At 50.7% G+C, this 14,024-nt stretch overlaps 1 protein-coding gene across 6 annotated transcripts in view; it reads left to right on the top strand.

The window, feature by feature from the left end:
• Positions 1-14,024, top strand: part of TRAPPC9 (trafficking protein particle complex subunit 9) — a 573,855-nt gene that overhangs the window by 8,874 nt on the left and 550,957 nt on the right. For 5 of the 6 annotated variants that reach the window (XM_045453562.1, XM_045453564.1, XM_045453567.1 and 2 more), the window contains exons 3-4: positions 8,453-8,598; positions 11,113-11,241. In XM_045453562.1, the coding sequence (XP_045309518.1) occupies positions 8,453-8,598; positions 11,113-11,241 (275 nt within the window). Of the gene's footprint in view, positions 1-3,180; positions 3,216-8,452; positions 8,599-11,112; positions 11,242-14,024 lie in introns of those variants that run through there. The other variant, XM_045453568.1, reaches the window with a different exon arrangement.

Raw genomic sequence — 14,024 nt, forward strand, 5'->3', positions numbered from 1 at the left:
ACAGAGAGCGAGGGGAAGAGAGGATCCGAAGTGGGCTCCGTGCTGACAGCAGAGAGCCTGACGCGGGGCTCGAACTCATGAACTGTGAGATAATGACCTGGGCTGAAGTCAGATGCTTAACCGACTGAGCCACCCAGGCGCCTCATTAATATTTTTACATGTCAGATGGTAGTATTTTACATGTATTAGTTAAACAAAATATTAAAATCAATTTCAGTAGTTTTTTACTTTTTGAACTGTGGCAACTGGAAAGAAAGTCTTATTTCCGTGGCTCACATTTTATTCCTATTGGATAGCACTGCCTCAGCGCCCAGTTTGAAACTTTGATTCATCCTCATCCCTTCGATTTGTACATGAGGTGCCAAAGCAGGAAAGGCGCCAGAGCTAGGAGCTAGCTGAGCTGAGCAGGAAAGGAGGTCTGGCCGCCCAGGCTGGGTGCTGCGCACGGGTCAGGCCCCTTCTTCCTACGATAGCCACAGCGTCTGACTCCTTGCTGACAGTCAGCCTAGACAAGCATCATCAGGGTGTCAGAAACACCACCAGGGACTTCCCAAAGAGCTCCTTATACAGATGAAAGTGTGTTCACATTCTCTGTATTAGAGGGGATGTTGGACAGAGCAGGAAAAGATCAGGCCTCACATTTCCCCTGAGATTCAGTCAACAACTGAACTTTGCCCCAGAATTGCAGGTTAGCTCTCTGTGCTGTTTGTTCCCCCGGTCTGTCCCCTGCTCTGCTTCCCTGTGCTGTGGCCATTGTGTCCATGCACGGAAGAGAACGACGTGTGATGGTTTGCCTAGAGGAGGTCCCCTTGAGTGAGGGAGAGTGTCGGCTTCGTCGCCTTGGGCACCTAGTCTCTTAGTCCCCTCCTCCTCCTCCTCCTCCTCCTCCTCCTTCTTCTTCTTCTTAATATTTATTTTTGAGAGAGAGAGAGAGAGAGCAAGCGAGCAGGGGAGGAGCGCCAGAGCGATCCATAGAGATGAAAGTGATCCACAGAGACCAGAGCGATCCACAGAGACCAGAGCGATCCAAAGAGACCAGAGCGATCCATAGAGACCAGAGCGATCCATAGAGATCTAGAGTGATCCATAGAGACCAGAGTGATCCAAAGAGACCAGAGCGATCCATAGAGACCAAAGCGATCCGTAGAGACCAGAGTGATCCAAAGAGACCAGAGTGATCCATAGAGACCAGAGCAATCCACAGAGATCTAGAGCGATCCATAGAGACCAGAGTGATCCATAGAGATCCAGAGCAATCCATAGAGACCAGAGCAGTCCATAGAGATGTAGAGTGATCCATAGAGATTCAGAGCGATCCATAGAGACCAGAGCGATCCATAGAGACCAGAGCGATCCAAAGAGACCAGAGCGATCCATAGAGACCAGAGTGATCCATAGAGATCAGAGCGATCCAAAGAGATCCAGAGCAATCCAAGCGGGCTCTGCCCTCAGAGCAGCGAGTCTGATGTGGGGCTCAAACTCAACCGTGAGATCATGACTTGAGCCAAGGTCAGACACTTACCTGATTGAGCCACCCAGGTGCCCCTTCTTCTTCTTCTTCTTCTTTTTTTTTTTTAAAGTTTATTTATTTTGAAAGAGAGACAGAGAGAGCATGTGCACACGAGCTGGGAGGGATAGAGAGAAGAGAGAGAGAATCCCAAGTAGGCTAAGCACTGTCAGCACAGAGCCCAACGTGGGGCTCGATCCCATGAACTGACATGAACTGAGCTGAGATCAAAAATCAGATGCTTAACTGACTTGAGCCACCCAGGTCCCCCTCTGTGTCCCTTTCTGTAGATTGTGGATCAGGGTCTCCCGGGTGAGGCTTAAGTAACCCAGTGTGCATGCTGGCAGAGTGCCCACTGCAAAGTAGGTGGTCAGTAAGTTTCTTGAATTTACCTAAGGTCAAACACTGCCCTTCTGCTTGTTGGTAAGTTGGAGGAGAAATTGTCACAGAACCGAGGAAAACCAGGCCCTAGGCCAGCCCTGTGAGTGGGGAGCACAGAGTAGCCCAAGTTCCACCTGCCTGTGGTGCTTTGCAGGGTCTGGGTTGGTATTCATTTCCTCGCCACACACTTTTAGTGGCCTAAGGAAGGGGCAGCCATGTTGCACCTGTGACCTGTGCTCAGTCCTCCCGGTGGCCCTGTGGTCTACATGCTGGTCCTCCCCTTTTACGCCTCGGGGCCGGGGTGGCAAGGTGTAGGGGCTGGTCAGCCACGAGGGACAGAGCTGTGGTGCCCACTGAGCCCTCTCCACAGCGGTGCTCAGTGGGGTGGGCGCCCTGGCCACTGTCCCTTACCACACGGGGCTGCACCGTGCACACAGCCCCTGCACTCCCCAGCCGCAGCGGCCTGTGGTGCGGGCACGGACTGGCTTGTCCCTGCCGCCCAGACCAGTGGGGGAGAGGCTGAAGCCTCAAAGGCAGCCAGGAACCCCGCTCTGACCCCATGCCTGGGACATCCTCCTTTGCTACACGAGACACCAGTGACATATTTTAGTCATCGGCTTCTTGGCTTTGAGGTTGCAGACCCACCAGGGAATGCCAGCTTGTTCTTGCCCTTTGAAATCTATGCTCACGGTTTGAAGGGAGAGACGGGACTGTCTTGGGACACTGCCTGGCACGTGCTGGGTAATAATATCAGCAAGCATCGAGTGAGGGCCTCCGCGTGCCAGGCGTGGCTCTAGGCCCCGGAAAAGCGGCAGTGGATTGAACCGGCCTCCCGGTGGGTCCATTCTGCTCTGAGTGCGGTAAACACTCCGCTCTCTTTTGACCTCAAATCAAACACATTCTTCTGTAATCTCTGCTAACACTGTTGCTCTCACTGCTGCGTAGCGGGTTCCGTTCCTGCAGCTCTTGTAGGAGCGTCCAACTGAAATGAGATCGTATTCTGCAGTTCACGAGGAAATGTCTCGGTGAAGGCCAAGTTTCGGTTGGTGCACCGGCCATATGGATAGGCCCCGTGGCCGACTCGGCTGAGTGCAGGCCCCACACTTCGCAGTAACGTGGGGTGCGCGTGTATTTTACTTGAGCATCCCGCGTGCCCCTGGCCCCATGAGAGCCCATTGGTAGGTTCCTGGACGTGCAGTGTCGTAGGCGTGAAAGTTATTTTTGTTCTCGTGTGTTTCTAATTTTTGCTTGTTCCTCTTTCTTTTCTTTTCCTTTTTTTTTTTTTTCTGTCATACCGCCCTGTGAGTATGTTGTTGGGTCTGAAAAGGTAGGCTGTGAACATATTGCCTTGAAAATAGCTAGATTTCCCTGTGTGCTGCCTCCTCATTGCCTTTACTGCTTTAAAAAAACCAAAACTTACCGCTGCCTGGATCCGTATTACTCTGATCATCTTTTTATTTTTGAATCATCTTATCAAAAGATTTTTTTTTTTTTTTGCTTTTTTAGCACGTAACCCATGGGTGTTTGATATCTGTTTAAAATATTTGCTTTGGGGAACTTGTTTGGTTTTCCTTTGCATTTGGTGACAAACGAGCCCTGATTCATCTTTTCTGTTCGTTTTGAAGAAGTGAGATGCTAATTGATGTGGGTGGCTTCGCGGGCTTTTCCGCAGGGCATCTTAACCTGTAAAGTCTAAGACAGCGGCCCCTCGCCCCATTCTGGCTTTTGAATGAGCACCTCGGGCACGTGTTTCCTGGCTGTTGCTGTGTGATGTGCATGACGGTGCTTTAGCTCCCGCGGCGGTCGCCGGTGCAGGGACGCGATGGGACGCCGAGGAGGGCACGGTTGCCCCTTGCCCACTCCCACAGCATGCTACTAACTTCACTTCACCTTAGCAGCTCTCGCTCATAAAAGGGCAGAGACTGTCCAACAGTCTGCACCGGTCTCATGCCCTTTTATGACAGGGACTGTTTCTAAGCATTAGGAAAACGTGGCCTTCTCAATAGCTGGTTCATTTGGATCTTGTGGACACAGGGACCTCTGTGGTTGACCACAGCTGACTTTCTGTATTAGCCAGTAGGCATGCAGAGCCGGGTCAGGGGGTTCACCTGAGTGGTTGAACGGGCCCTTACTTGCACCAGCCTTTACTCTTCACGAAACCCCGTGTTGGTGAGAATTAGCCGTTTCTGTGTTTGTTGAGGCTCACGTCTGTCACTGAAGGGCGTGTCATTAGTTTGTGGCGGGGGAACTCCAGCAGTTAACCAAGCTCGGTCCTGGAGGGAGAACCTGGGGCTGATCCAGGTCCTTGTGTTCCCCCGCCCTGGCCCAGCTCCCCCGGGGGGGGGGAGGTTTTGCCGCGGCCACCGTGCTGGCCAGGAGGCCCTGATTTCTTCTTTAATGCTCTGGCCCGAAGGGGAATACTTTTGTCCTTCGTTTACTTTGCCTCAGTTGAGACTGGCTGGACTTTCAGAAAGAGTCCCTCATGTTCCGGGGTGGGGGACTAAGGCAGGAGTGCGGTGTAGCAAGTATGAGAAGCCGTCCGCCTTCAGAAAGGCAGGGCAGGGATGCTGTGATGGCCGGGCTGTGCCCCGGAACACGGGACCCTTCCCGTTGCTCCCTAGGCCCCAGGGGACTGGTGTAAGAGTGGCCTTGCCCGGCCTCCTCCCTTCTCACCTGCTCACCTCTGGCAGGTAGGTGCATTCAGCGGGAGCTCTCCCAGACCTCGGACCCTTCAAAGTTCAGACTGCGGGACAGCCATGAGCCTCTTTTTCTGGGCCGTCTTCTCGGCCTCCTGTGCGAGACCACGTGCCTTCCCTGAGTGTCGGTGCCAGGAGAGCCCTCCCTCTCCTCAGAGGGCTGTGACACTCAGTGCACGCCTGCCGTGTCCTGCACTGAGGTATACTTAGGGACAGAAATGTCACGGCTCGTCACTGGGCCGGGGGTGGGGGGGCGGGGTGAGGAAAAGAGGAAATCAAGTGAGAAAGTCAGGGTTTTGACCTGAACAGCTGGGCGTGTGGTGGGGCTGTCTGCTGGGAAGGACTGGAGGTACCTGCTGGGGGTCAAATTCCAGAGCGAATGTTGGACGTGTTTTTACATGCCTGTATTCGTTCGATATTCAAGTGACTGTTTCAAAGAGGCAGTTGGATTTATGAGCCTGGAGTGCAGGTGACAGAGTGGACTGGAGAGACACCCTGGGAGGTGTCAGTATGTGGCTTGTGTTTAGAACCAAGGGTGTGGGTGAGCTCACCTAGCGAGGTGTAGACTGGGGCGGGAGGAGGGACCGGGGCTGTGACCAGTGGGCTGGAGGGAAGCCTGGTATGTTATTCAACATACAAACTGGGATTTTGGGAGCTGGTGCCATTTATCTTAAAAGCGCTGGAGGGCAGGGCAGCTGCTAAGGAAGCCCGGGGGGGGGGATGGTGTGCTGGACCTACATCCCGGGAGGACTGCTCCTGCAGCAGGAGGGTGGAGGAGAGCCCCCTGGGACCCAGAGTCGCATGGGGCGGTGGGATAGAGCCGCGCCGGTCCTTGAGGGAGGGCGCAGAGGCCTGAGGAGTGGGGGCGTCCCAGACTCCTGGTCTGTCCCATGGAGCAGAAGGCACGTTGGGTAGGGCTCCGGGGGGACTGGGAGCAGGAGCTGACCTGTAGGATTGGTGGATAGTTCTGGAATAGTCTTTCCCCTGCAAAGACTTTAAAAGAATCTCCTGAGTACGTTGATAGTTACTTTGGAGGAAGCAGTTCTGTTTTGACCCTTCTAAGGGTAAGGCACGATATTTGCGGGTTCAGAGAAGAGTGAGGGCCTGTCACGGGGCTTCTGTCGCGAGGGGGAATAATGCCAGTTTAAGACGGGAAGGGGGCAGGGGAGGGGGAAGGTGCCGATTAGTCCCTACGTATGTCACTCAGCACCGTGGCAGTCTTTGCACGCTGAGCCACGTGTCAGGAGTTGTCAGTAATGTTACTGGAGGCGGGAAATGTGCGTTTGGATGCGGAGTCTTTTTCCGGTTGGAAAGGAGAACACAGCGGTGCATCCTGAACTTCTGTTCCGTTGACATTGTTGTCTAATTTTACTCAGTAGGGTGAAAAGTCCCTGCATGTTGGTATCACGGTGAGATGTTTTCACGGGTATTAAGTGGAAGTTTTGTTCCCCATCACGTCCAGTGGCTTGTGACACACACGTGAGAAGCCTTGACTTTGGGGCTTGGGCTGTGTTTGCTTTTTGTTTAAAATTTTTTTTTAACGTTTATTTATTTTTGAGACAGAGAGAGACAGAACATGAACGGGGGAGGGTCAGAGAGAGAGGGAGACACAGAATCTGAAACAGGCTCCAGGCTCTGAGCTGTCAGCACAGAGCCCGACGTGGGGCTCGAACTCACGGACCGTGAGATCATGACCTGAGCCGAAGTCGGCCACCCAACCGACTGAGCCACCCAGGCGCCCCTGGCTGTGTTTACTTTTTGTTCCTCCCTTCTCTGCTCTCATCCTCCTCGTCTCCCCAGATGCTCTCAGAGAGGCCCTGCTTTTAATGGGGTGAATGGTAACAGTGCGGTTGCGTTGTGGGGGGCAGCCCGGCCAAGACCTGAGGGACATAACGAGGGGAGATTTCCAGGAGACAGAGGGCTCTGTGTGTATTCTGAAGACGGGATAAGAGCCAGCCAGGTGAAGGGACCATGAGGGTGGCTCAGGTGGCGGGAGCGGCCCGGGCGGAGGCCTGGAGGCTCGTGGGGTTGGGGCTTGAGGAAGGTGTCCTGTGCTGGGGGGCCGGGGGTCCGTGTCCCAGGCTTCAGGGTGGGGGCTGCTCCTGGTGGAGAGGACACTCGAGAGGACCTGTCATACAGGGCTTCGGAGGAGCTTGGGTTTTATCAGAACTGACAACAGAGGGAGGCAGTGAAGGGGTCAGTGGGGAGTGGCCTTTAGGAGAGGGTTCTTGGTTTTGGGTTCAGTGGAAGGAGGGGGTTGGGCCGGGCAGGAGCAGCTCAGTCCCTTTGAGACCCATCCATTCATCTGTTTATTGATAGCAAACTTGCTGCTGAGCATCCAGGGGAGAGGAATGGATACACAGTAGGAAGCAAAACATACATGTCATTTTGGGGCTTACAGATGTCAGAGGTTGATTCAGCTAGAATGTTCTAGGAGCACAGCAGGGACGCCTGCCCAAAGTGCAGAGGTAGGAGGCAGGGAAGGCTGTCTTGAGAAGCTGACCATCAAATGAGGTGAGGCCTAAGGAGAGCGTGAAGTAGTGAGGCAGAAGGTGGGGCCCGCGGTCACTGGGGTCGGGTAAGGCTGCAGAGCGCGGTGGGGGGCAGTGGGGGAGCCAGAACTGTACTGGGGAACCTTGAAGGGTTTGAAGTAGGGGACCGAATCAGATTTATGCTTCGGGAAGGCCGCTCCGGGTGGGCGTGAGTGTAGCGGGGACCGAGTGGAGACTGGCGAGGGGCTCGTTGGAAGGCTGTGGAGGTATCCAGGAGGAGAGAGATGAGGGCGTCTGGTTGGGGATGCCAGGGTGGCCTAGGTGTGGAGTTTTCTTATGGGGAGGGCTGGCTTGTTAGTGGGGGAGGGGGGCATGCTAACACTGCGTTGTGGCTGTGAAGGAGACTGGGCTTTCCTCTTCTCTCTCCCCTGCCTTATGTGATGATCTTAGTACAACCCATACTGGGAACAGAAAGACTAAATTCTGGGGTGGCCAAAGAGTTTATAGTGTTTGTTAGAGTTAGATCTGTGAAGATTTAACTTTGTACTGAGATCTGTCAATAACACTCAGTTAGCTAGAAACTTCACGTCTTTTGGATTCCTGTAGGAGTTTTTATTCTTGATATGATGGCTTTCTCGGTGAGAAAAAAATTTAATATAGCTGCGATTTTTCTTGAAAAAAAAAAACACACTTCTCTTTGAAGAAATTTAATATTCAAAAGAATAGGAATATTTAAAAAATGATAAACGAATATTTTGATACATTTTTTTTTTTGGTTTTGAGTTGATATGGAGGGAGAAGCCTTTGCATTATTTATAGCACATCCTTGCCAATATTTAAGGAGCTGTTGGTGACGCCCCAGGCCCCGCCCTCTCAAGGCATTATTGAAGCTGGCTCTAAAGTAGTGAAGATAAAGGTCTTATTTGCAAAAGCCAACGGCTGGCTTGTGATACAAACATCACTCTCTTTATAAAATAATAGTAGGTTTGAATTTAAGGAAGTGGAAGGTGATTGATTTTCTAAAAAGCTGAAACATAAACTTTCTCATGCTGACGTTACAGTAGGAAAATTTGTGAAGGAAAATCCCACTCAAATATTGTCTGAGGGAAATGCATGGTGGAAGTCACGTGTACCTCGTCCCTCTAGGAAATACCTGGCAGGTGTTTTTGAAGTCGGGACTGTTCCAGCTCACATACTGGCAATGATGGTTGCTGCCTCTCAATTACAGAGCCTAACGTTGCCTTCTTAGCTTTTTTTTTTTTTTTTTTTTTTTTTTTTTTGTAGTGAGAGGGTTGAATAGTGCTTAGCCAGTGTGCTTTGGGGGCAGAAGTCGTGCGTGCCAGCAGTGACACATTTCCACGCGTTGTGTTTTTTAGACATTACAAGAAGCGGTGCCAGGGGCGCATGCGGAAGCACGTGGGAGACCTGTGCCTCCAGGCCGGGATGCTGCAGGACTCTCTGGTGCATTACCACATGTCTGTGGAACTTCTCCGCTCAGTCAATGACTTCCTGTGGCTCGGAGGTAAGGTCATCTCATGAAGATGTCAGATATGTGATTGCAGCAACTGTTATTTGCAATAAGAGAAAAGAGAAAAATGGAAAGGAATTCTAAAAATGAAGGATGAGGGAGGAGAGGCAGTCGGCTGTCTGGTCGGTGTCGGGGATCGGTGGGGACAGCCCTCCTGCCGTGTCTGCTGCTGTGTCCCCACCCGGGCCTGCCCTGGCATCCTGCAGGCACCCCCACACACTGTCCTGTATCATGGGCTGCCTTTCCGTGTTCCTCCGGGCTTGTTTGTTTTTAAGCACATCTTGCCCTCTGCTAATGCCATTCCCCACCGAAGTCACCTCCTGCCCTCATTCTTCAAAACCCCATGTGTACACGAGCTGGTGGACGGGTCAGCCAGACGTGGTATGTCCACGCAGTGGAATGTCGTGAAGGCGTGAAAATGTGAAAAGTTACAGCACAGGGAGGATAGTCAGTAATACCATAATACCGTGGAGTGGTGACAGAGGGTGACCGCACTTGTTGCGAGGAGCACCGAGTGACGTATGGAGTCATCCAGTCCGTGTGGCATACACCCGAAACCAGAACCACATGGTACGTCCCCTGTACTTCAATAACATGAAAGACATAAAATGCCACGGACCTTGATAGCACCACGTAGAGTCAGAGGAGCCAGGCACAAAGGGCCACCTATCAGCTGGAATGGCCAGAATAGGCAGAGAACCGATCCCTGGCTGCCAGAGGTAGAGGTGGCCGTGGAGTTTCTTTTGGGGCTGATGGAAATGTTCTGGAGTTAGACGGTGGTGATGGTCGCCCAACTGTCTGTGTACTAACGACTGCTGACTTTTCAGTGGGTGAGTTTTGTGAGTTACATTTCAATTTGAAAAACTAAAGAAAGGAGGAAAAAACCTACTTCAAAGGATAGCCTTTTCTCATCCCTCCAGGCAGTGGGGGCCTGCAGAGTCTTGTCCAGAGCCCCGTCTGTCGTGGAGCTTGCCCTTTGTGCTGGAATTGTGTGTTTACATGCGTTTTTCCTTCAGGGACCATCTCCTCGGCGTGGGGTGGGACGCGTGGTCTGTGTGTGTCCATAACTCAGCTTATTGTACATGTTCCATAAACGCTTGTTAAATAAATGTTGTGTGGGTAAGGAGTGAAATCAGGTTCTTTCCCGGAAAGATTAGTCGGGAGGCCTGTGAGCTACTACGATAAATACAAGTCAGAATACAGTAATGGAGTAAGTTCTTTAATGGAAGTTTAGCAATGTGCTCTGGAACCATTAAATATAAGAAATTCTTAAAATGGACTTAAACTCCGTAATTCGATTTAAGGGGGCTAGAGATTGGTCGGTGGAATATATCCTTACTTCAGGGAGCTGTAACATTAGGGCCCCTGTGGTGGACACTTATCCAGAAGGAAGGGTCCCTGCTCATGACCCACATAGGGACCAGCTGGGTCGGTAGTGTCCCTGAAGAAGGGCCGGGGGCGGGGGGGCACGGCCTGTGCTGTATGCTGTTTGCCTGGTCCAGTCTCTCACGAACGTGTAGTGCCGTTTCCCAGAGGCTACGTGACCTGTGACATCACCACAGATTGAACGCAGAGGTAGATGGGAGACTCCAGCTCACTGTATCAAGCCGTACATTAAAGACATTTGTAAAAATATAAAACAGTACCAGCCTTCCAGCCTATATTTTTGTTTTGGAAAATAGTTATTGTTCATCAATATATAATATATAGTGGGATTATTATTATTTTAAAAAGGAATGAACACATACCTAGTAAAATCTGTTTTTAGTTATAGTTTCAAATATGGTAAATATCTGTCGATGTAACCTGCACAGAAAAAATTCTTTGTGATCCTCAGTGATTTTCACAGCGCGAAGGGGTGTTAAGACCAAAAGGTTTGGGGAGCGTTGCAGTCATAGACATGAACACTGTAGAGTAACTTAGAAGGCCTGGGGCCAAGCTTGATTCTTAGGCTCTGCCTGCCTGCCGGCCGTACTCTAAGTAACCGTGGCTGCCTTTGAGGACCAGACAGGCTTACAGGTGTTTGCTCCAAAGGAAACCGATGCATTTAGGGCGTATGGCGGGGCAAGGTGTTGTGGGCCTGCTTTGCTGTCTTATTTTTGAACATTTTCGATCCGGAGCATCTGTCGCTCCCTGGCTCTGTAGTGTCAGGGTCTGGCACTGGGCCTGCCACGTGGTGGGCACTCAAGTGTTGGTGACAAGGATGAAGAGGCTGGCCTGTTTCACGTGTATGCTCAGTCTCCCAGTGAGACCTCGAGTCTCCCGACAGTGTTCTGTGTTGCCAGCTTCGGCATGGGCGTGGGAAAGGTAGTGGGTGGTACGCTCCTGTTGGGAACAAAACCCGTGATCTGGAGGAACCATCTTTGTTTTGGGGAGAAACTGGCATTTCTACATAATCGAATTGTTCCGTGTTCAGATCATTCTTAGGCCCTGCAGGTTGAGCTCATGATGGGCCACTAACTTTACTAATTGTATTTTTTTTTTTTTGTTTGTTTTTTAAACACCCAGCTGCCCTTGAAGGGTTATGTTCCGCGTCTGTCATCTGTCACTATCCTGGTGGAACTGGGGGTAAGACTGGAGCTCGCAGGTTCCAGGGGAGCTCTCTCCCTGCTGAAGCAGCCAACAGACACCGACCAGGTAAGCTCTGTGCCTTCCTCCCGCCCGGACTCCTTCCCTGTCTGTTAAGCATGCAGGAGTAACTGATTACGTTTCTCTCTGAGTGAATGAAACCTGACTAATGTTTACATAAAATAGAAAAGCCGTTGAGTCAGAGATCTTGGACGAGACGTTTTCTTCTGATTTTATTGAGTACTGATCTTATGGAATCTTACTGTTGATGGATTGCAATGATTGTTTCATTTCTGGAACACTTGAATAAAGTTTCTTGGTAGACTGGCCTCAAAGTTCTGTGCCTGGGTCTTTTTCCTAATTTTTGTGTATTTAGGAAAGCTAGCTCCAGGTGTCAACTTTAACAGCTAATTCAGGGCTTGGTCTCTTCCTTAGTTTTCAGTTTGATGACATTCTTTCTCTCTTTTCTTTTTTAAAGGTTAGTTATTTATTTTGAGACTCCCGCGAGGCGGGGAGGGGCAGAGAGAGAGAGGAAGAGGGAGAGGGAGATCCCAAGCAGGCTCCACGCTGTCAGCACAGAGCCCGATGCGGGGCTTGATCTTACGAACCATGAGATCATGACCTGAGCTGAAATCAAGAGTCGGACGCTTAACAGACTGAGCCACCCAGGTGCCCCGATGAAGTTCTTTTAATAAGTTCAGTTTGATCTGCTTAGGTTTGTCAGCACCAGTGACGGGTAAAACGTCTTCTTGGAGGAGCAGACTTACAAGTGTTTTTCGAATAAACTTGAGCCTTTTGACCCTTAAGGGATGAACTTGTCTGTTTAGGTCATGAAGATAAGAGCAAAGAGTGTGGAGATCAAGGCCTCATGCCCAACCTTGAGGTGGTTTTTGATCCATGAGATTCTTTGACACTTTTTCCCCAGAGAGAAAGCCCTTGGTAGTAAATGTGTATTGGGTAGGGGAGTGGCTTGAATGTATTTTGTCCTGACTTCACCTGTGACCAACAGAGAGTGAGACGCGACCTTCGGGAGCTGGTTTCCTGCAGCTGCACAGTTGTGTGTAGGGCTGCATGGGTGGGTCTGTAATGGTTCTAGAAGAGAAGATATTTTATCCTTCTTCGGCACAGCATCCTGGATGACTTCAGTCGTCCCCCAGTTACTTGATGGGAAGGGAAAGCCGGCTGAGAGGCCGAGCGTGTGGCTGTGGTCCTGGCTGCGGCCCTGTGGCCCTGCGGTGGGGGTCTCCTGCTTCCCTGGTCAGTCTCCTGCACATTCTGGGAGTGCCTTCTGGTGGGGATGGTTGTTTCCCCCGTGATTTGAAGAGTTCTGATGTGTTGAGACTGTTGTACTGATGTGATTAGTGAGACTCAAGACTTTTTAGAGAAATGTTTCATTTTTCCACTTTGCTGAGTGTAGGCAAAAAAAAAAAAAAAAAAAAAAAGGTTTAAACTTTTCTGAGAAACTGCTCTGTCTGCAGTAGAGAAGTGTCTTTATTTAGCCTCGTGTCGTGTAGACTGCCCGGGCGCTCTGACCGTTGGAGGCACCGATGGGAAGGCCGTGCAGTGAAGCTCAGGTGAGGGCAGACAGAGCTGGGCTGACTTTACTGCCCTTCTTGCAGAAGAGGGTTCGGGTCTGCTGCTGTGCTCGGTGGCACGGACAGGCGTGTTGTTTCGTCCTGAATAGTGACCCCGGGACTGTCCGCCTCACCCTCCTTGACGCGGATGGCGTCAAGACCAGACGAGCTGGTTGTTAACATTCTCCCTGCATTTGCATCCATTCCTTCCTCAACAGCAGAAATGCACATTGTCCTTTACTGTCAGCATTTACTATCAGTGGGACCTGGAGCATTTAGGCTCCTGGTGCCTCAGTTTCTCTGTCTCCAGAACGGGGAAGGTAGTGACAGTATTCCCCTCCTAGGGTTCCTGTGAAGGTGCCCGAGATGGACCTGTCCTACCCGGCCCTGGGTAACTGTCAGCGACAATGTCATCGAGAGTGTTAGGGTGAGCAGTAGGTAGTTTGAAGACTTGGTGATGTGAGTTAATGAGTACGGTTAGAATACCCCAGACATCTCGGATCCGGCAGACGTCCTTGGATGAAAGGAAATTGTTTCTCTCCTAACATCGAGTTATTGTAGTTGCAGAAGAATTCTGTAGTCCCTGCCTCTTTTGCTTTCGTTCTCCTTTTTTTTTTTCCTTCAACTTTCTTAGTATTCAAAAGTTAGAAGCCACAAATTCTTTTATTCTGGAAGCTTGCATGTGAACTTGTAATGCTATAATTAATGGACAAACCTTGGTTTATTAAGAAAATCAATAGGACATTCTGCAGTCAATGTGAAGAGAAATGCTTATTGACTCGTACATGTTTCTTTTTTGTGGTTACCTCTACTCTTTGGTCTGTCTTCATGTGTTAATCATCACCATCATTGTCATGATCAAAACAGCTATGGATTACTCAGCACCTGCCTAGGCCAGTGGCTGTGCTCAGTGCTGTCCTTATGTCCTGCCTCCCAGCAGGTGTCGGAGGGCACATATCAGTATCTCCTTTCTGCAGGTGAGGCACTGAGGCAGAAAGAGCTGGGCCCCAGCCCCTGGTCATGCAGCCAGTGAAGGCAGACTCAGGGCTGGGGCCAGGTTGCTCTGACTGTGCAGCTTGTGTTCTGGGTTGCTGCTCTGACCAGCTGCCCGTTGACTGGTTTCCAGAGCACTGGTGAGTTCATCACTGCCAGATTTTAGTGATCTCAGCCTGATGAGGCTTTAAAAGAAGAGATCAGTGAGACCATGAGACAGAGGGACATAGATTGAAATGATATATATTAAAAAAAAATTTTTTTTAACATTTATTTGTTTCTGAG

This window comes from Leopardus geoffroyi, chromosome C3 (assembly GCF_018350155.1).
Source record: "Leopardus geoffroyi isolate Oge1 chromosome C3, O.geoffroyi_Oge1_pat1.0, whole genome shotgun sequence".
NCBI classification, from domain to species: domain Eukaryota; kingdom Metazoa; phylum Chordata; class Mammalia; order Carnivora; family Felidae; genus Leopardus; species Leopardus geoffroyi.